Source organism: Rhopalosiphum maidis, chromosome 3 (genome assembly GCF_003676215.2).
Source record: "Rhopalosiphum maidis isolate BTI-1 chromosome 3, ASM367621v3, whole genome shotgun sequence".
NCBI classification, from domain to species: domain Eukaryota; kingdom Metazoa; phylum Arthropoda; class Insecta; order Hemiptera; family Aphididae; genus Rhopalosiphum; species Rhopalosiphum maidis.
Genome location: NC_040879.1, coordinates 14,420,902 through 14,443,283, shown reverse-complemented (window position 1 = coordinate 14,443,283; position 22,382 = coordinate 14,420,902). Strand labels below are relative to the sequence as shown.

The 22,382-nt window shown below is 25.5% G+C and overlaps 2 protein-coding genes and 1 long non-coding RNA gene across 3 annotated transcripts; 2 read left to right on the top strand and 1 right to left on the bottom strand.

The window, feature by feature from the left end:
* Positions 1–551: 551 nt before the first annotated feature.
* LOC113559804 (protein arginine N-methyltransferase 5-like) lies at positions 552–5,309 on the top strand. Its single transcript, XM_026965564.1, has 2 exons — positions 552–822; positions 3,373–5,309. The coding sequence occupies exon 2, from the start codon at positions 3,417–3,419 to the stop codon at positions 5,199–5,201; it is 1,785 nt and encodes a 594-aa protein (XP_026821365.1). The 5' UTR covers positions 552–822; positions 3,373–3,416; the 3' UTR covers positions 5,202–5,309.
* A 1,255-nt stretch (positions 5,310–6,564) lies between these two features.
* Positions 6,565–8,900, bottom strand: LOC113560117. Its single transcript, XR_003406081.1, has 3 exons — positions 8,657–8,900; positions 6,686–6,755; positions 6,565–6,618 (listed from the first exon to the last, which is right to left on the bottom strand). It is a non-coding gene; the product is annotated as an uncharacterized LOC113560117 (long non-coding RNA).
* A 6,830-nt stretch (positions 8,901–15,730) lies between these two features.
* Positions 15,731–22,382, top strand: LOC113559893 (TATA box-binding protein-like protein 1). The gene is made up of 5 exons (XM_026965676.1): positions 15,731–15,939; positions 18,971–19,240; positions 19,335–19,588; positions 21,903–21,997; positions 22,090–22,382. Exons 2-5 carry the CDS (start codon positions 18,977–18,979, stop codon positions 22,362–22,364), a joined length of 888 nt encoding a protein of 295 aa, XP_026821477.1. The 5' UTR covers positions 15,731–15,939; positions 18,971–18,976; the 3' UTR covers positions 22,365–22,382.

Genomic DNA, 22,382 nt, shown 5'->3' with positions numbered 1-22,382 from the left:
TGGACAAGATCTTTATCTTCTCTATAGATCTTTATAATCGTGGTGGACCGACTGCAGCTTCCTTAGAATAATGGAATTACTCGTTAACACGGATATATAAATCATGTAGTTATCTGCGGTTGTTAGTGGTCCTTTTTGTAGTTGTACTCTGGGTTACACGTCCTGTCCTAACAAAGTCATTCGACAAAAAGCCACCCGACACAAGACCACCATCCAGTCTTGCCAATATTGCACAACATTAAAAAATATTTTACAACGACAAAAAGCCATCAAATTAATTAAATGTTGTATTATTAGTTATATTTTCCGTTTATCCTAATTAATACACTATGTTGGTATACACTATATAATATGCACCATGATGGCTTTGTGTCGAATGACTTTTTGACGAATTTAGATTTAGAAAACGACATATAAAATCATACGACAAATAACCGGCGTGGCGTTATGTCGAATCGCTTTTTGTCGTTGTTCGCGCTTTACTGTAGAATGTAGATAGTACACCGTTGTTGTTGTTGACCGATTTATATTTTGTTCTCCGTGACCTGCATCCGTTCACGGGCTGGGCTAGGTTGTCGTGGTTGCGCCATTTTATCTATTCTCCGGTTGCACATACTTGTTACTGTTATCATAGCGCGTGATTAACATTTATATTTCTCTTTTTTATCATTCTAAACGAGGTTTTGAAATTTGAATAAAAGCTGGTGAATTTTATTTACAAGTGGATTACGTATAGTACTTAGACTTTCGCAGAATCCATTCTTATTGGAATCGAAGAAAGTTGAACAAACGGTTCGCCGGAGGATTCGATATCGCCGTACGGTAATAACCCAATTTATAATAATTATTATTCGAATTAGGTTTGCTCTTATGGTTTTTTAATGGATGTTTATGTAGTAGGCATAGGTAGGCATATTATAGATTAATAATTTCATAAACACAACCCTTTTACAAGTGTCTTTGTCACGTCCCGTTTTCATCCAAGCTGTATTTGCTACTTTCCTTTTGTGTTTGTAATTTTGGTGCTCTGAACGTGTAGAAAATAATGATCACTGATCAGTACACTCCAAACATGCACTTGTGGATTATATTAATATCGGACTAACATTTAATAATGATATTGTTTGTTTGAGTATTTGAGTTGTCAATCGAACAATCGTAAAATAAAATGATTGGGAACATTAAATGTTACAAGTTATAATTTATAACACTTGTTGAATATAAACATTCATATGTATTTAAATAATACAATTTTGACAGAATAATTGAGTGTCAAGTATAATATGAAATACCTACTTTGGACTGAAAAATAATGTCTGAATATATTCTTGATTTAGTCTTTCCTTAAATGTGTCCCGTGTGACATGCGTATAATCAGAATATATTTATAGAAGGGGGAAGGGACAAGGCACAAAAATGGACACGGCTAAAACGTTATTGGAAAGATGATGAATTTTATTGGGTGCCAAAAACAGATATCCTAGAAATTTAATCAAAGTCTATCGGGGTGTGGGGGTCCATTGTCCCATGAATCCCTGTTTGACGTGTGAGAATTAGGATTAATATATGCTAGATAATAAGGTAAAGTTAGTTTAACTAGTTAATCATAGAATTAGTCAATCGTTCTCAGTACGAACCGGAAAGTTTTATTCAAGTTTTTACTAAAATAGTTGTGTACAACCTAGGTTGTATAAGTCATGAATTCATGACAGTTAAAGTTGATTGATCTATGTAAGTAAACTAATATGATTTTTACTTAAAATTAAAAACTTATTTATATATTAAGTTAAATTATGCATTTTGTTTTTGTTTAAACATTTTAATTATATAAAAATAAAATAAATAAATACATTTTATTAAAACAAATTACTGAAATTTAAAACTAATTGATTTTTTTCTTGCTCAAGAAAGTTAAGATCCTTTATAATTGTTACATTCCTATCTGATGTTGCGTTCTTTTATTGTTATATTGTTGTATATTATATTATGTGTGATTTCTGAGTCTAATCAGTGGTGTCTGATACACACGTATACACATGTTTAAATATGAATTTGGTAATTACATCTCTACCAAAACTTGGTTTTTAATTATAAAATATTGGTACAAACTCATATTATTTTTCAGTTATGGTTCAATTAACTTAACTGATATCATTTATACATTTTAGGTTATATATAACATTTATAATTAAAGCTTTTATGAATAAAATCAACCTTTTAAGCTTTAGCCTTTTACTAAATATGATCAGTAAATTCTAACATTAATTAGTGAAATTTTTTGATTAGGCTTTATTGTTATTATATTAAAAAATTAAATTGTTTAGATAATCAGTGACAGATAGAGTAAGTACTTTCTTTCACACGGTATTTAAACCAGCAATCGCCAATCAGTGTTCTGCGGGAAAATTGTAGTGATCCGAAGGTATATGTTGTTTCTCGGCAAAGAATTTTGAACAATATTTGCAATCTTATTTTATATCAACTTAATAACGGGCATGTGTTGTACAATAAATACAAACAAAATTATAGTATATAATTCCATGTAGGTTCATAATAGGTAAATGTCAATTATTGTTATATTATTCAAAATGAACATCATGTTAAAATTGACAATGTTTAATACTTTACTCATATTCATTAAGTTTAAAATTTTGTAATAATTAAACTTAAAAATTTGTTTTATTAATCAAATAAATCCTCATTATTAATTTATGTACACATATGTACATTTATAAATAAATAATAGTCTTATAGTATAAAACTTATTAACTATATACTTAATATATACAGTTTTTTTTTATTTAGTTGTATAGTTTTTATAGTATAATATTAAAGTGGTCTGTAAAATTTAAAGTTATGAACTTTGTGGTTTGTGAGTTTCAAAACGTTTGCGACCGCTATTTTAAACCATTTACTAGCCCCTAAACCTGTTGGAATAGGTTAGTACAATAATTAAGTTTAATACTTTATCTACCAAAATATAGTCTGTTCCATTAGATTTTATACACTAATTTTCTAGTTCTATCCAAGCGACCAAGCCTGATTAATATTCACATATATTTATCTTCGATATTGGATATATATAATTATTACAAATTCTTAATTTGGTTTAATATTGCAATTTATTAGAGTATAAACCAAGGATGTTAAGCTTAATTATTTTTTCTTATTATAACATCTTAGTCTTATAATATACTAATAAAATTTTTTATTTCCAAAAAATCAATGTATTCAATCAAAAGTATTACCTACTATCAGCGTATAATTGTTTTTTTATTCTAATCTTAATAACTGATAATAATTTGTTTGAATTAAAGAAGTATTTTACCAAATACTCTAAATAATAATAATAATCTAATAATTATTTTGCAGGTCTTGAAACGTTCAATACAGAAATTGCAATCAACTAATACACTATGTCAATTAAGGATGTTCGTTTTGGTTTCAATTTTTTAACAGACACAGATATCAAGTCATGTATGGATTCTGTTAGAGACTTGGAACTGACTTTTGCTTGTTTACCGTTGTCGAGTCTTAGGTTAAAATCTAATTCTAAAGTATTGGATCCATCAAATACTGTTATGAATCCTGAGTTTTGTCAAAAGTGGTGTCATTGTGTTGTCGCAAAAATTTCTCAACCTAATGTTGATTTGGAAATTGAAAGTACTAGACTAGAAAATCAAAAATCTTTTACTCAAGATATTTCATGGGCAACATTTTTAAACGTATATTCCATAATGTTTGAGTTACCACTACACGGAGATGTTGTAAATTTAGTTAGATTGCTAGATAATCAAATTGATATTTATTTAAATTCTGCTGTATTAATACAGTTTTGGGCATTAGTACCAATAGTCAACTTAAAAACAGATCCATGGAAAAAATGGACTAAATTCATATCATCTATAAGAAATGTAAATAGAATAAAATTAGCATTGGAAATTGGGACTGAGTTACCTAACGACGAAGAACTTGACCGTTGGTTAGGAGAACCAGTTGCTGCTTTAATAATACAATCGAAAACATTTTTGACAAATAAAAAAGGTTATCCAGTATTACCTAAGCCTCATCAAGTATTTATCAAAAAAATGTTTAATATAGGTTGTCAAATTGTAATATCTGGAGAGTTAGGTATTAAACAACAATTCAATTATTTAGGTCATCTATACCAAAATACTACATCATTAACCCCTTACAGTTCTGATTTTATTAGTGGTTTTGAAGATTATCTTCAGACACCATTACAACCATTGAAACATAATTTACAGTCATATGTTTATGAAACATTTGAGCAAGATCCTATCAAGTATTATGAGTATCAAAGAGCAATATCGAAAGCTTTAGTTGATAAGTATGAAGATGAAGTAATTGTTGTTTATGTTGTTGGCGCGGGTCGTGGGCCATTAGTAGATGCTACATTCGAAGCAGCGAAGGAATCAAATATTAAAGTTAAAATAAGTGCCATTGAAAAAAATGAAAATGCGTTACCATCTCTGTTTTTAAAAAATAAAGAAAAATGGGAAAATCGTGTTACTATTATTAATGTGGATATGCGGTCATGGAATCCGTCAGAAAAATGTGATATTCTAGTGTCGGAACTATTGGGATCTTTTGGAGATAATGAATTATCTCCAGAATGTTTAGATGGGGCTCAAAGTTATTTAAAAAAAGATGGTATCAGTATACCTTCAAGTTATACTTCTTATCTTGGCCCAATACAATCACGTAAATTGCATGCAGAAATATCGTCGATTAGGAATAATAAAGATAATTGTAACTTTCAAAAACCCTATGTAGTACAATTAAACAATGTTTATTCTATAGCTCCACCAAAAGCTCTTTTTACGTTTGTTCACCCAAAAAAAAATGTAGAAGAGAGCAATGACAGAAGTGGGTTTTTGAAGTTTAATATTTCTCAAGATTGTGTATTGCATGGATTTGCTGGTTATTTTGAAACTATACTTTATAAAGACATATGTCTTAGTATTGTTCCAGAATCATTTAGTGAAGGCATGTTTAGTTGGTTTCCTGCTTACTTTCCTCTAGTAAAACCAATATTTCTTAATAAAGGAGAAGAACTTCAAATCAATTTTTGGCGGTCCAGTAGCAAGTACAAAGTGTGGTATGAATGGTGTGTGACAAAACCATATCAGAGCATTATACACAATATAAAAGGAGAAATGTATTTTATGTCACTTTAACTCATTTTGCTAGTCATCAATAATTATTGTCAATGTGTTTATTTTGTAATAATTGAAATATATGTTTTATTTTTTTATAATATTATTAAATTACAGTTATAAAATGTTTTTTCGTGATTAACATATATTTGAATATTTTTTATTTATCATATATTAATCTGCAAATAATTGATAATAATAAAAATCACCTCAACTTTAAATAATATATTTTCGGATAATTAAATTAAATTTTGATATTGTATACAATTTTTTTTATATACTTATACTAATCTGTGTCATATTGTTTCTCATGCTTGAAAAATTTATTTTCTTTAATGTTTTTGTAACCTACAAATGGTGTAAAGTAGTCTTAATTATGTAGAAGATTGACTATTATATTTTAATATTATTGTATTTTACAAATTTTCTTTATAAAAAATATTTAAAATAAATGCATATAACTTTTATTTTTAATGTATTAAATTTAAATTATTTATTCATCCATTAAATACATGTATATGGAACGTGTATTAATTTAGTATATTGTTACTGTTATGTGTGACTCCCAATGACCAACCTTAAAAAAAAAATACCCAAGTATATAAATTACTTTTGTGTCAGTTACAATTGATTAAATTTTTAAATACTTATTTCATGCAAATATGTATTATCAATGGTTATATTTTGTTTTAACTCATTAATAAAATATAAATTTAAAAATTATTTTTGGATATTTTACATTGATATGCATGTTTATATTTAATTGTATAAGTAGATAAATATTACAAAAAAATAGTTTCATTGAATTATTTTATATAGTTTAAAAATAAAATATTGTAAAAAATATGATTTAGTATTAAATATTAATATATAATAATTACTAATAATTATTATTAATATAAAAAAGACAATTGAATGTATACATTAATACTATTATAATATTTTTAGATTTAAAAAAAACTTAAGTTAGAAAAATAAATAGAACATAGTAAATCAGTGATTTATATTTATAGAAATGTCAATACATAAATTTTTAATTTTGAAAACATAATAATTTGAAAATAATGTACATTATAATTACTTACATATTAAAAGAATTTTTTAACGTAACATAAAAAGCCTTTATGGTATCTATTCCATATTGTATAACTATAAATTCAAATTCTAAAGATCTTTTAGATCATTACAAATATCTTGCAAAAACATAGTTAACCCTTGAAGTTCAATAATTTGTTGTTTTCTTCTTTTTTCAATTCTCTCATAATATTTGTTATTGTATTTTATCTGCAATAAAGATGAGATGATTAATATACATTTAAGGAAAGCATAATATAGATACTTATAATTTAAATAACCTTACCATTTTTTCTAATAAATTGATTAAATAAAATATTGATTGAAAATCGGTTTCAATATTATGATGATACTGTTTTAGAATCTGAAAAAATGATTTAAAAATTTTATTTTGTAATTTAATATTTATTATGAAACATTAAGAGTCTTACGTTATTTTGGGTTTTACTATTTCAAAGCTCTTATTTCTTTATTGGTAGTGCCGTTACTATTGGAATTTGACTGTAATACAAGGTATTAACAAGTAGATATATTTTTAAGCACATTTAAAACTAATCATACAAATGTCAAGGAATGAGGATTATTTATTCAATTAATGTAAGTTCTACCTAATTCATTTTTTTATTTGATTTCCGATAAATTATATATTGAGATAACTATAGGGATGAAATAACAGAACATTTTGTTTTTATTAAAATTGAAATAATTAATAATACATTTTAATTAATGAGCAATAAATACGTGAGAAGTGATTGGTTTATTATAAATAGGGCACGGTTGTTGTACTTGCAACTTTTTTAATTAATTACTAAGTAAATTTAAAATGAGTGTCATATAAGTACGAACTAAAATCTAAAAGTTTTAAATGCAATTTTTGATTAGGTTTTGTAGAATTTTTTAATTTTAAAGATGTTAACATTTTTTTAAAGTTTTTTTTACATAATTTCACGTCTTTAATAGGTACATTTTAAACGGTTTTATACAAATGTCATGAAATAAAATTGTCAAATTGCTTTAATCCTGATTCCTGAAGTACATAATGAAATATGTATTGATGTAAATTGCAGTTTAAAAGACTTATTGACTGTTGTGTATTGATTTTATTGTATATTTGTATATGTATAGTCGAAACGATAGTTTGATTAATTTTAGAATGGTATCGGTTTCGTTATACTGCGATTTTCGTATTTGTAATGCGTACAGATAATATTATACATTTAACACAAAAATAATTTACGGTTTAATGCAACAATATTTTTTAAGTATATATATATTATTTATAATTTTTTTACTAATGAGTCCAGTGATATATAAAATATACAATAAGTTAATGAATTAATGATAAATAGTGATAAATAGATAAATGCAACTTTTGGTATATTTTAGTGCAATACTGCGATCAATTTTACTATTTTTTTAGTACTACAACATCCGTGCCCTAAATTTATAAATAAAAATAATTTAAGTAATAATTTACAATAAAATAATAAAAATACTAAGTACTAATAAGAATTAAGAACATTTACTAAAAGTTGGTATACATTTTTATAAATATACTTATACTCACATTGACCGTACAAATTTAAATTTTAAATATGAGATAACAAATTAAGTAGGTAGTTACAGTTTAAAATGTTCGAATACTTCTAGCAATATATTTTTTGAATTATTCACCCAACCATCTCTTATTCAATAACATCTTCTATACCTAATTCATACTCATTTTTAATAAATTTATCTATCGATGGTTAAAAGGGCATTTGTCGTTATCTGCAGAAACATAGTTTTACAAGATATACAATTAAAATAGGGTACCTATCAATTTACTAGTTACACTAACCGATTAACATAATCGATTTTAATAAGTTATTATTTATTTTAAATAAGCATTATTTATTACGTGATACCTTCATGAATCATTAATATTAAGAATTGTTGGAAATTATTAATAAGTAATAATATAATCAAAATCTATAATCTTTATTTAAGACCGATTTGAGGATTACACTATTTGACGAAATAGGTACATTAATAATAAATATGCGTTACCTATCTACAGGTCTATAGTGATGGAATATACATACATAATCGTTTGATAAGAAATAATTTTTGTACAAGTAAAAATCCAATTTTGCCAAAATTTAAGTAAAAACTGTAGAAACTTATGAAAATTATTTTTGGAATTGCATTAAACTTTTTCTATAATTTATTCTTGCGAGAAAAATGTATAATTATAATTTAAAAAGGTAGCAAAATGAAGATTTTTTAAAATAAATTATAGGTAGGTATTTATTTAATGGTTTTACTTTAAAAAGATGATATTTTTTTTACAATTTGAACTACGTTATAAACACAAAAATATTTGTAAATAAATAATTAATATTATGAATTTAGTACTATACCTCGAGCATTATCCATTTGTATTCTGGAATGTATTCTGCGTTGAATATCACCATTTTAGCATCCCCTTTTGTCGAACCTATTTATTATGTAAAAACAATAGTAGCCAGGTCGGGTTAGATACAACAATATTATTGATTAATTTTATCAAGCGTATCGGCGTAGGTATCTACTTCACTACAGCGTTTGTGTCATTTGGTTTTTGATATTATGCTCTCAAAGACACGAGTAAACGAACTGTAGACGGTGTAGAACGGTTTTAAAATAACTATATATTATATACTATTTGGTGAGAAATAGAGATCTATAATTAAACCTCCATGAAGCCCAACCCTTCTTACATTGCAACTTTATTTCTCCAGTTGGCTTCTAAACTATAGGAAAAATTATTACAAACACCGTTCACCGTGTTTAAAAATATACTTAGCAACACCTACACATAACATCTCGTTTTGTTTGTGTATAATATTATTACATAAAACTATCATCTCTGTTATTAGTTATTTCAATTAACTGTTCGGTACACTATATACATCCGGGAACTCAAAAATAAATATCCCGAAATATGATGACTGTAATGCCATTAGCCATTAGCCATTATAATATCATAATTCAATTTAAAAGGTACATAAAAAATAATTTCAAAAACCTGTTTGTCCTTTTATAATTGTAAATTCACAGTTATATATATATAATTGTGTTAGGATCGATTATTTAAAAATAAAAGTGCCTTATCGCTATACAGTGTCTATACAAATACCTATAAATTACAATAGAATTATAATATTGATGTACGACGATTCAATTTTTTTTTTATATTTTTCGATTATAGTTTAACAATTATTTCAGTATAAGCAGTTAACAATTCCAGCGTTTAACTCAACTACAATTAAATAGTACCAAATCTTAATTCAACAAATATTATTTAATTTGATCCAGAAAATAAACTTTTAGATGCTTGTAGTATTGTAACACATTTTTGTGTTAAATTAGAATTCAATGGTATAGATATACGAAAACGATCTTGACTTCTGAGCGAAGACGCTCTTCTCCTTTACCAGGTAGCCATCAACCTATTTTACTAAATACTAATGTTATAATACTGAATGTTTCATGTTATGTTTTAGTTTCTTATTGAAGATAAGAAGTGTGATGAATGTATACATTTTACGATGATGTGTGGTTTTTTTGTGTATGTATAAACGATAATTTGTTGGATAAATACTTAGATTTTCAATTTTGAGGGTGATTTTTGGATAGAAAATTGGATATAGTTCGTACTTCGAAGAGGTTAAAAATAAAAATTCCCATTATTTTTTCTATATAATTGGCAAACACTAACTAAAAATTAATGTAAAACAAAAATGTTTATGCAAAACCAGCTTTTAATAAAATAGATTTTCACGATTAGGCGTAACTCAAAAACTAATTATTGTAAATAAATAACATTTGACCAAATATTTATTTCAGCCTTTGTTAATCATAGTATACCTAATTAATTTTTAAATATTTTGAAGCTATTTCTAAATATTTCATGTACAATGTACAATTTCTAATTTTTTTTTATAAATTCTGATGAAAAATTATTCGCTGGGTAAAAATGTTTGACAATTTTATTTAAGGTTCTTCATAAATTGTGCTTTACTTATTAAAATTATCGAATATTTAGTCACAAATTTTTTTTTATAAATTTTTAAATTTTAAATTTTAATAAAATTTGTGTAATATTGAAAATCTTCAAATTATTATAGGAATTCATAAAAAATGTTCTTTTTATATTTTAGAACTGAAAATGTAATATAAAGTTCTTTAAAAAATGTTAAACTTGTTGAAAAAATTTCTGGAATTTCAAATTAATTTTTATGACGATTTGAATTTTTATGACAATGCATATTTATCTGTAAAATATCTATTTTTCATTAAACATTTTCCGATATTTTGTTGTAATTCAAAAATGAATAACCATCGATATTTGAGATTTTTACCATTAAAGTATTGAATGATTGTAATGTTTGTATGATCATTTTGTATAGGTACATGAATACATGATAAAGTTTTAAAAAGGTAGGCAATTGGATATCGCTCTGCTGGACATTAGATTTCGAGTAGGTCACTGTTGTTGGTGTTTTAAATTGTAATTCAATAATACAGCATTATAATTATTATAATATGTACAAAAAACAATTTTAGCGGAGATGGTCTGTTAGCATTAATTATTAAACTCCACGATACCTCATATATAGACATTTATTTTATTTTTAGTGTTATGATAAAATGATTTAACTTTTCTGAAAATATTTTAGGTATTTATTATATTATTAGTACTTAATTATTATTGATATACCATATTATATCATTGTTGTTAACTTTTGAGCTAATAATACATTATAGTACCTTACAGGCTTACGGCTTACTGTAAATACCCTAAAACTGTATGAATAATGAATATAGAGGTTTAGTATAAATAGAAAATATTTTAAAATTAATTAATATATTTTGAAAATTTCATTGTGTATAGTAAAATTCATAATAATAAATAATGTTATTGAATTAAAAATATAATTAATATTTTTATTAATAAAAAATACATTTTCATCATTAGCATACGTGATTTCGTCTATTTAATAACTAACAATATAATATGTAAAGAATAAATCTATTTGGATATTTTTTAGATTTTTTTTTAGGTCCAGTACGAACTATACTTTTGAAGAAAATTACTTTGTAAAAAACAATACTTTCAATTTTATATTTTCCATTAGGCACTGTATCGTTGATTGTATTGACCGTGGAATCCCAATTGACAATCACTGGCATAGACTGCCGAAGCCTCAATGGCACTATCTATATTATTATGTATTAATATTATTTTTTCAACGACTAATAAAGGTACTTACCACTAATCAGTGTCAAGTGGAGTATTATATATTTATATTATATAAGGGGAATTGTGAAACCAAGGAGGGCATCTGGCTACGGTGCGGTGGTATAATATGACCCATATTGAAATGTTAGATTCAATTTAAATTTTCACTTGCACAATAATAATCGTTAATACTATGTTAAAGTAATATTATTAACTGTTAGTACTAATATTTAACAAGTTTTTTGTTTTATTTTGTTATACCTATGTATTATGGAGTTGTTTAAATGTATTTATATTTGATCAGATTTTATCATAATCAATAATTAAAAAAAATTAAATAATATTTTGTAAATATTTTATTAATAACACATTGTATATTGATAGTTTAAGTTAAACGATAGTTACTTAAGTATTTAAAGTATTATACTTATAGATACATATATCATGAGTATTATGGGTAAAATATTTTTTAGTTTCTCGCTTGTTTCTCTTGGATCACGAATGGCTGATTCTAAACACAGACTTTCCATAGCATTAATTTTTTTAAAGTTATCATTATTTTTTTTTTAAAAGATTTAACAAAATAGTTAAGAATTTTTTTTAATATTGGAAAAATATTATAATTTTAATGTATGTAAAATAATTTAATATGTATAAGTATAATAATAATAATTATTATAATTTTGTTTACAACGTATTTACAAATGAGTGAGCATTAATATAACATTTTATTATAGAGTATAGACCGTAGTAATTTTCCAGTTATGATTAATCGGGAAATTGAATACTTTTCAGAACAAAAATGAAACGCATACCTGTAGAGGTATTTAAAAATGCGAACTATGAGTTCTGAACAAGGTACTTGCATCAGTTGGTGATACAAATTACAAACACGCAACATCAACTGCTTCAAAATATGTATGAAGCATAAGCAACTAAGTATAAGGTAATTTAGTTTTGATCTGTACAGGCAGTAACATGATGTGTCTATGTTTGTATTTTTGTAAGTCAATATTAAGCGGCCAAAAGTGTTATTTTGAAAAATTGAAGTTTTTTTTATCAATAATTTATCTTTACAATATTCTGAAGCTAAATATAGATTTACTAATTAATTGATTAATATTGTGATCTTATAGAGCTCTCAGAATGAAACATTTATTATTTAATTAATTTTTTTGAAACTTTCATAAATTTTTATAATATTTAATTTTCTCACAAAAACGATAAAAATTATGTTTTTAACTTTATTTTGTAATTACTAATTATATTGTTTTAAATTTAATCATGAAACATTATTTTTTTTTTACAATTATTATTTTTTTAGTAGGTATAGAAAATTAAGGCTTCAAGAAAATGATTTAAAATAAATAAAAATTATAATATTTAAAAAAAATAGATTCGAATGACTTTCTAAAAATTTACTTCATCAGTTTTTGGTCGACCATTACTGCAATTATTCCATTTATATCGTGTTCTAAAAGAAAACAGAAACAAAAGATTAAAATGTTAGTATCAAATTCCAGTATGACCAGAAAATAATTCAGAAATTCTACGCACTGCAAAAAATAAAACTGTTTTTGTCTAGGCCAAAAAATTACTTTTCAATTATTTTAGGAAATTCAAGTATCTCCAAATAGAGCTAAAAAAAAATAGATAAAAATGTGTTATAATTATCTAACTATTTAATTATTTATATACAGCAGATAAAGTTCTGGTATTTACATGGGCGTATAGGTCATTTTTGGCTAATCGGGAAATTTAAAAAATGAGCCTCCACGTGAAAAAAAAGTCTAAAAAGGGCCCCATTACCGAAGTACGAAGGGGGGGGGCCCACCGGGAAATGCCCGGTTTCCCGGTAGGCCTATCCGCCTATGGCCATTTATTATTAATAATGAGCTTATTAAATAACAATAAATATATAAGTATTTGGCTAGGTTCCGAAAAAAAAGAATTTTAGTATTTTATATCCATTGTATGAAATTATATATAATTTTATTATTACTATTATATAATGGCGAAAAAAATTGCTATCCTAATAACACGGATATTAGAGAATCAAGTTTTCAAAGACCACTACAACATTTTTTAGATCACACAACTTTTAAATAATACTAAAAGTATGTAAAGTTAATACAAGTTTGATATAAGTAGATATTTTATATAAAAGGGTTATGATGGCAGTAGTGGTCATATAGTATACCTAAATGAAAACTTAATGAAGATTCTTCAACAGCTGATCAAATAATGTTTATGTTTTTAATTGTGCCATTAGAACTTTGATCTCGTTCTGGAGTTAATATTAATGAGAATAAATATATTGTTATTTGGACATGTTTAAAAAAGAAACTATCGAAAGCACTAAAAAAAGAAGTTAACTATTAATAAGAAATACTAAAATTTTTAAACCCATCGAAATCGAAAGTATAAAGAACATAGACACAGACTGGAAAACATAAGGCAACAAAGGCAGCCAAACAAAGTGTCAGGGTTCTAAAAATAGTAAAAATAGTTGATATAATGAGCATTGCAGAAGAGCTAAAAAGAGAATAATAGATGATTGTCACAGATATATTAACGATTATTTAAACCTATAGATACTAAAAACGAACACGGAAAATCTAAATTATTTAAGAAGATTAGAACAGTTATAGTACTATACAGCTGTATAGTAGAACTTTTTCTAACGTTCATTTTACTGCTGATTTTGTTAACGAAAACTCGTGAAAATGAGTTACTGAAACCTAATACGACATATGAAAGTCAAAATGTGTGTTACAAATGTGCTGATTATTGTTATACATAAAATGGTTTTGTTACAAAAAATGTATTATGTTTACCAATAAATAATATTATAGTATATTATATTATATTTATAGTATAGTATACTATAGACCACTTAATTTAATTTTATTTATTTTAGATTATAATAATGTCCCCACCGTGCAAACACAAATAGATATAGATTTATCATCTAATCAGCAAACCCTGGTATTGTGAAAATTAAAAATTTGAAATCAAAAACAAAACAAAATAATGGGTACTTACAAGCGATAGCGGTACAATGGAAATTGATGTTAACAAAACGATATTAGTAAGTTGTTGCTTAAATAAAAATGTGTGTTAACTACATTACCAGTTTTATCTGCAACGCCTCACAGAGTCATAGAACTTTTCAACGTTGAAACTGGTGAAAACATTTTTGCGAAACACTATTGGAGAAAACCGCTTAAATGGCCTAGCATTAATATGTGTTCATAGAGTCATAGACGTATTAAATTGTGGACGATATCCTAAATAAATTTGGTCTTTAAAAAGATAGAGCAGTAAAACAGTTGTATATTGTGTACTTGTATAAATTATTAATTGTATTGTAAATGTACTATTATAGATTGACGATTTATGTTTTTTATTTAACAAGAATGAAAAGGTGGTTTTTACATTTTTATCGTAAAAATTACGAGATTTCCGGTATCTATATTTAAAAAAAATATTACCCCCTCCCCGAAATTTGTTTTCAGTTGCGGCCTTGAATACAATAATAAAAATAATAATAATAACACAACGGATATGTACAATGGCGGTGAACGTTTGTGTTATAATATACATAATTTTTATTAATTTTTAGCAAACACATACACACACACATACACACATGGACCGCGTAATAATATTATTATTATGATATTAGGTATACGATGATGGTATACCTACGCATTTCCGATGACTGCGCGCGTAACGTCGAAGGCGCGACACCGTCCTGCAGTCAGACACGGAGAGTTTGGTCGCATCCTCCTCTATGCACGCTCGTCGCCGTAATTCGTTTATAGCATATTATAATAATAATAATATAATATAATATAATGTCGTATCGTTCCGTTGCTAGCGGGCAGTGCGCCGCTGTAAGTTATTATAATACACATCGCAGTCCCAGCGGCATTGTATCATTGCGATTTGTCTCGACGTTTTGTTATTTAATTTTGTTTTCCCCGTACCCTCTTTCCTACGGCCTTTTTTTTATTTCATTTTATTTATCCGTCGCGGTCTCCCCGGTCTACACTATCTACTACGACCGTATGTCGTACAGTACTTACTATTATTTTTGAGCATACACGATCACTCCCGTTTAATAGCTATCCGCATAACGATATTATTATATTATCGCAGTCAATGTAATATATATATATATATAATACCGTACGCCCCCCCGTCTTATTTTCTCGTTTGTTTTTCATAAAACGCACAATCGGTCACTTCGCAATCGCGTCGCCGCACGCGTTTCATCGCGCCGTCAGTCGCATAGAACATTGTAAAATAATAATATCATATTATTGCGAGATCGATATACACACAATAATATCGTAGTATATACGCCGATACGCCGTTTGCACAGTACCCCGCCGTGTTGTCCAGATACGTAGCGTATGTATACATGTATATATATAAATTTATTTTTTATCGCACTAACTTAACTCTATACCTACTGACTCAAATATAATATGTTATTATACATACACACACACACACACATAACATTGTAATATTTCGTTGCCTTTTTTCGCGTGCGTATATAAATTATAAATTACGATCTTAAAATAATTATATAGCGTGTAAGTCGTGTTTGTCTATTTTTTACGTCTTCAGCGTCGTTTCGAGAAAATTGTATTTGGGTATAATAATGATATATAGGTACGCGGGTATCATCATCGATTATATTATATAAATAAAATAACCAAAGGTGTTATGTACCCGCAAGTCTAGGGCTTGGATTTCCAAAATATTTAGTGATATAGATAAGACATTATATGATCATCGTAAGATATTTTATGTCATTAACAATTAATACGCTATTTAGTTTTAGCGCGTTTAACGTTGTGATGTATGGCTTTTGCGACATTTTTATACTTGTCGTTTTATAATAAATTGTTACATTCGTAATTTAATTTAAACATTACATATAGTAGAACTCTCTGCCGTGCCTCGATTTCATTTAAAACTACTAGGTACACGTGCAAAAACATTCATCTCTAAATCTACAAAGATCGATGGTACAATAGTGTATTATAGGTAGGTACACTGTTCTAACGTAGAACAGGTATCGTGATTACTGATTACACAGTACATTTTGACTTAGAAAAACGTGGAAACGTTTACCTATCTGTATTAATAAATAAACTTTATGTTGTTCGTAGAATGTAGGTATTAATAATAAATTCTTATCTGATATAACTGCAGCTAAATTTCGTACTAAACATCTAAATATGCTATATGCATCCATACCAACTAGGTATTAGGTACTTACTACTCTTTTAAAATTATATATCAGTTTTGTCGTATCGGTTGTGTCACGCTGACGCTGTCGTGGTTTTGTTGTTTACGTCTCTACTCTCTTGTAGTGTTTAAAAGTAAAAAGTTTTTTTTTTTATTTTCCATTTTAATTACACCTAAAATGTCAATCATTTATGCTTAATAAAAATTTAAAAATTACTTTTTTGTGTCTTGCGGCCATAATATACATAACAATTATTGTTAACTGTCATAATTATTAAATAGGACATTGATTTCGTAGCAAAGAAAATCTTGAAATAAGTGCTTATAATAGGTCCTTCAAAAAGTATTTATTGAATTTGAGCTGAGAAATAAAAAAAAGATACTGCAAAAATAAAAAAGATTAAAATAATGTACCATTCAAGATTATAAATGATTTTTATTAGCAACTAGTATAATATATTGAAGTAGATTGAGTTCATTAAAATTCAGGTTAGGTGTTAATAGTATATTATAATAGCATTATGCGTTTAAAATCATATTTCTTCTTCAAATAATGTTATAGAAGCATATCTGCATATTTCATATAAATTAAATAATTTTAACTATATTGTTTAATTGCATTAATGTTTGATATCATGTGCTAGGTATTATGAATGTTATTTTTATTTTTTACGACTGAATATCACATAATAATAATGAAATAATCGTTTTGTCAGTCATTAATTATATTTCGATGATTTTACTTATTAGTTGTTACTTTTTCATTTCTGGTAATAACACATAAGTAGATTAAGTTAAAACAATTTTAGAAATAGGTGACATTTTTTTTTTTTGAGGATCTTCATTGTAATTTGAATGATTCAAAACGGATTTATCTAATACAAGATGAGATACCTTTCTATCATACTCCCTACTAAAAAGCGTTTGCTATAAAAACTGAGCCCTAGTAAAAATAATTAAAATAAATTCGCGATTGTCCTTGATCACTTTTTATAACTTAAGTGACATCCTTTTGCTCTACAATTGTTTTTAATATCCTAAAATTTAATATCAAGCACTTAGATGTTTAGAAAACAAATTGCAATAACTATTGGTTTTGCCTTAAAAAAAAAAATACTTTTCATGAGAAATAGTGTTGTAGTATTTAGAATATAAAAATAATTACAGAGAATATCATGAATTCAATATTTCTATTATTTTTTTTCAAAACCAAACTTAAGATATGATTACGATAATTTAAAATAACTATTTTATAGTCATGAAATACAATATCTCTTTGAAATTAACACACCTATTTAATACAACATTTAAGAATTCGATGTTTACAAATATATTAAATACCTTTCTGATAAGAATGCATTTAAATGAGAAGAATGTTTACGTTGTTAATAATAAATTAATTTTAAATTTAACGAGTACTTCATTTTTAAATATACATTAAAATAAGTTATACTTATTAACAGAATATTTTGTTTGTATGGATACATTTATTAGGTGATAAAGTATATTAAAATATTTAAGTCCCAATTTTCAAATGCACATTTTTTTCAAGAGCTAATTTGAGTTTGGTGTTTGATGTTTTGATTCTGTTGTATAAAAACCAGAAAATGTAGTACATATTATATTATGTAGGCTAGTGGCGCACATAAAAATTATTTTCATCATGGATCAATTATATTTTTAAGGGATCGGGGGGGTTATAATAATTATAAAATATATTTTAATCGAACCTGAAGTTAAATTTTGGGATATGGCCCAGGTGCCATCTCCATATACGCTCCTCTGGACTGGAATGAATTCTGGCGTAAATTAGCTTAACAAAGTTTATGTTTTAGGAGAGGCTAATAGTTTATTAAACCTAAGAGCCAGATTATTAATTAATTATGGATAATTAAATCCACGAAGAAATAAATATTGTTGACTCTAATCGCTATACTTCCTTAGGCCTTACTAGAGTTATATTTTTAGCAATAGTTATTCAATAATATCTCTTTTAGAACAATCTTTAGATACTGCAGTGTAAGAAAGTTAAAAATTTACAATTGTTCTTAAATACATTAATACCTACTTACAATTTAGAGTAAAACATTTAATTAACAGTATTTATATTTTGTTATACTTTAAGTTCAACAACAGAATTATTAATATATATATATATATATATATATTTATTGTTTTGCAGATCAATATGACACCTGTTATTAAACTAAAAAACAAAAATAATTTAAATGTATCTCCATTAAATCTAAATGCAAACATGATTTATTTTAATAATAATCTTCGTGGTCAAGAAGAAAAGCCTTTAAAACCTATACAAGATTGTTTAAATGTCGACGATCAACTATGGATCAATATAAATAACGTATCAGCTAGTTTTAATGTGAAATTACATTTAAATCTCAGGCATTTAGCATTGCATGGTCATAATGTGGAGTATAAACGTGAAAAAGCGGTAATATTATATTATTCATAATTTCTTTTATTTTAGTACTTCTGAATTTAAATACGTTAATATTATGTTTTTTTTTTTATTATTATTATATTAGAAACTTATAATGAAGTTACGTAAGCCAAGTACTACAGCAAATATATGGTCGAGTGGGAAAATAGTTTGTATAGGTTCAGCATCTGAATATGATTCGAAAATAGCTTCAAAACGTATTGCTAGGATTATTCAAAGATTGGGATATGCTGAAGCAAAATTTAGTGGTTTCAAAATTATCAATGTTCTCGGCACATGTAGCTTTCCATTTTATATCAGAATTATACAATTTTCCGAAAAATACAAATCAAATTCTCAGTAAGTACTTACTTAAAAATCATTCAGTATACCTACTAAATATAAATTATAATGTAACTCGTTGTAAATATTATAGATTCAATATTATTTATATACACACATATATATAAAAAAAAAAATAGTACCTAATTTGGATATTTTAAATGGTTCATATACTATTTTAGGTGTATTATAAATTCTATTACCATATTACATAATTTATTGGACATATAAGTGAATAGTAATATAAATGGTAATTTGAAAATAAAATAAAATAATTGTCTTCATTGTTTTATATGACATACTGACATATTAATAATTAGCGTTAATGAAAGAAATTAATTTTGTAATAGTACTAGGTACTCAGCACTCAGTCTACTGAAAATAAAGGAATTGATACGAGTAGAATAACCGCCAGTAAATAAGAAATTAATAAAAAATAACTTAAATCTAATAACTTAACTTGTAGTTACTTAATATTTATTTTATTAACTATTGATCCACAATTGCTATTATACTGATGGCAGATAACATACGGTCGTCCATTATATTTCACAAAAATCGTCGACATAGTTAATATCATAGATATATATTAATATTTAGTTAGTATGATTAAATAAAAATACATTTTTTTTATTTTGTACGTATGTATAAAGATAATATACCTAATATATAATAAGTGTATTCAAAAGTTAAACAATTTTTTTTTTAATCATTAAAAATATAACTTTGTGAATTTATAATATATAGTTAACTCTAATAACTGTTTATTATTATTTATTTACTAATATTGTTATTAAGTTCAATTTTATAAAATTATCAATTAAATTAAATTAAATTATGATAGACAAATATTATCTTCACAACTTAATTGTCTTCATTATTGTATTTGTGTAGTGTCAAATGTGTTATGCGCAAATAAATTTCATCTTCTGAAACATATAAACATCATGGTTAAGTTCCATTGTTGTGTCATTTTTAAATTACAGAAAATAAAATAAATCCATTTAATTTTTTTGGTAATTATTGGTGTAATATTTAACTAACCTGTACGTTACAATTTATAACAACAATTACAAATATCAGGACCCATAACTAAAGATAAAAACACATAGATTTGAATTTAAAAATATTTTTTGTTTTTGTATTTTTAGTACAATTTCTAATTTCTAATTAAACATAGTTATTTGCGATCGAAAAATTTGATCGGAATACTAATCAATAAAAAATCATAAAAATTTAGATTTAAGAGAGTTTCAACTAAAAAACATCGTATTATGTGTTTTTAAAATACAATTTTAATTGCTTGTTATGATAGGCGTATATTAATATATATCTATACTTTGTTAATATAAATAATTTAACCTAATCTAATAATTATGTTAATATGTCATTACTGGAGTATTGGACTATAATATGGATATAAAATGAACAGTTGTGACTTGTGGTCTCAAGACAAGTCAAACATATTTTGTATCGGTAATAGTGTAGGCATAACATTAAAAAAATATTGTTCATTTTATTATTAATTTTAAATCTCTTGTTTCTTGTTTGTTCTATTATTTAAAATTATGAAAATGTAATTATCAAAAATAATAATAATAATAATTAGCGATATTAAGTCATTAGAACTATATTCTATAGTTTAACAATTTTGATAGTTCGTAATTAATAATTATATAGGTATGTTTAAAATTACATTAGATAAAATATTTATATTTATGAGCTGAGTATAACTTATAAATTTATAAAAAGCTAATAATTCACTTAAGCAGAAAAAAATATAGTTAATAAAATATTGAACTAAAGATTATTGGCTTACTAATATTTACTGATTTAGATTTATTACTAAATGTTGTTACTTTTGCATAATAATTTATTTTAAATTTAGTTTTATATATCTAATGGATAATATAACATAATAAACATTTTAGGAAAAGCCAAAGCATTTCTTTCTGAACACTCAAATAAAATTCCACCAATGAGAATATGTTGATAAATATTTATTTTATTTTTGTTGAATGTACAGATAAAAATATTGGCATTAAATATCTGATATGCATACTGCATATTATTTTGAATTTTAAATGCATATATTATAAATCCAAATCATAATATTATTACATTCATATTTAAATATGAACTATAATTACTAAACTTTTTTTATTGTAATTATATTTTTATTTTATTTTGAATATATTTTTTTCAACTGAAAAAGAATAGTAATTTTCAAAAAAAAAAAAAACCAATGAGTTTTTATTCAGTAAGTGGTTGCAATGTCTGATAAAAACTTCTTTATGGTTTTTTTTTTTAAACTTAAGTATTTTATTAAAAGGTATGAACCTGAATTACACCCCGGCGTCACTTACAGAATTAAAGAATTTAAAGCTACATTAAAAATATACTCTACTGGTAGCATAACTGTAAATGGTAAGAAAATTATCAAAAAAATAAGAAAAAAAAAAGGTTTGTTATCATATCATATCGTAACATTTATTCGTTGAATTATATTTTGTCCACAGCTCCGAGTGAAGCAATAGTGAAACTTGCCATTGAACACATATATCCTTTAGTATTACCATTTGGGCGAAATAAGATATTAGACGATAAGTGTCTTGTAAAAGTGACCGAAGAAAACAAATACCGCGAACAAAATACTAGAGTATTGGAATCTACTGGTCATTTGCCAATATTATATCATAGCCCCGTTGGAGAATTAATTAAAAATTGGCAACTAAACAGTTTGGTACCTAAAGTAGACAAAAATAATGATATTTTATTAAATTATACTGCGTAAACTTACACATTTTTTCTT

What these genes read in the sequence shown, in the direction of transcription:
- LOC113559893 (XM_026965676.1), top strand. Translation starts at nt 18,977, where the DNA reads ATGACACCTGTTATTAAACTAAAAAACAAAAATAATTTAAATGTATCT. An exon ending in AGTATAAACGTGAAAAAGCG is followed by an intron (nt 19,241 to 19,334) that starts GTAATATTATAT and finishes TTATTATATTAG; the next exon opens with AAACTTATAATGAAGTTACG. An exon ending in AAATACAAATCAAATTCTCA is followed by an intron (nt 19,589 to 21,902) that starts GTAAGTACTTAC and finishes TTTTATTAAAAG; the next exon opens with GTATGAACCTGAATTACACC.
- LOC113559804 (XM_026965564.1), top strand. Translation starts at nt 3,417, where the DNA reads ATGTCAATTAAGGATGTTCGTTTTGGTTTCAATTTTTTAACAGACACA.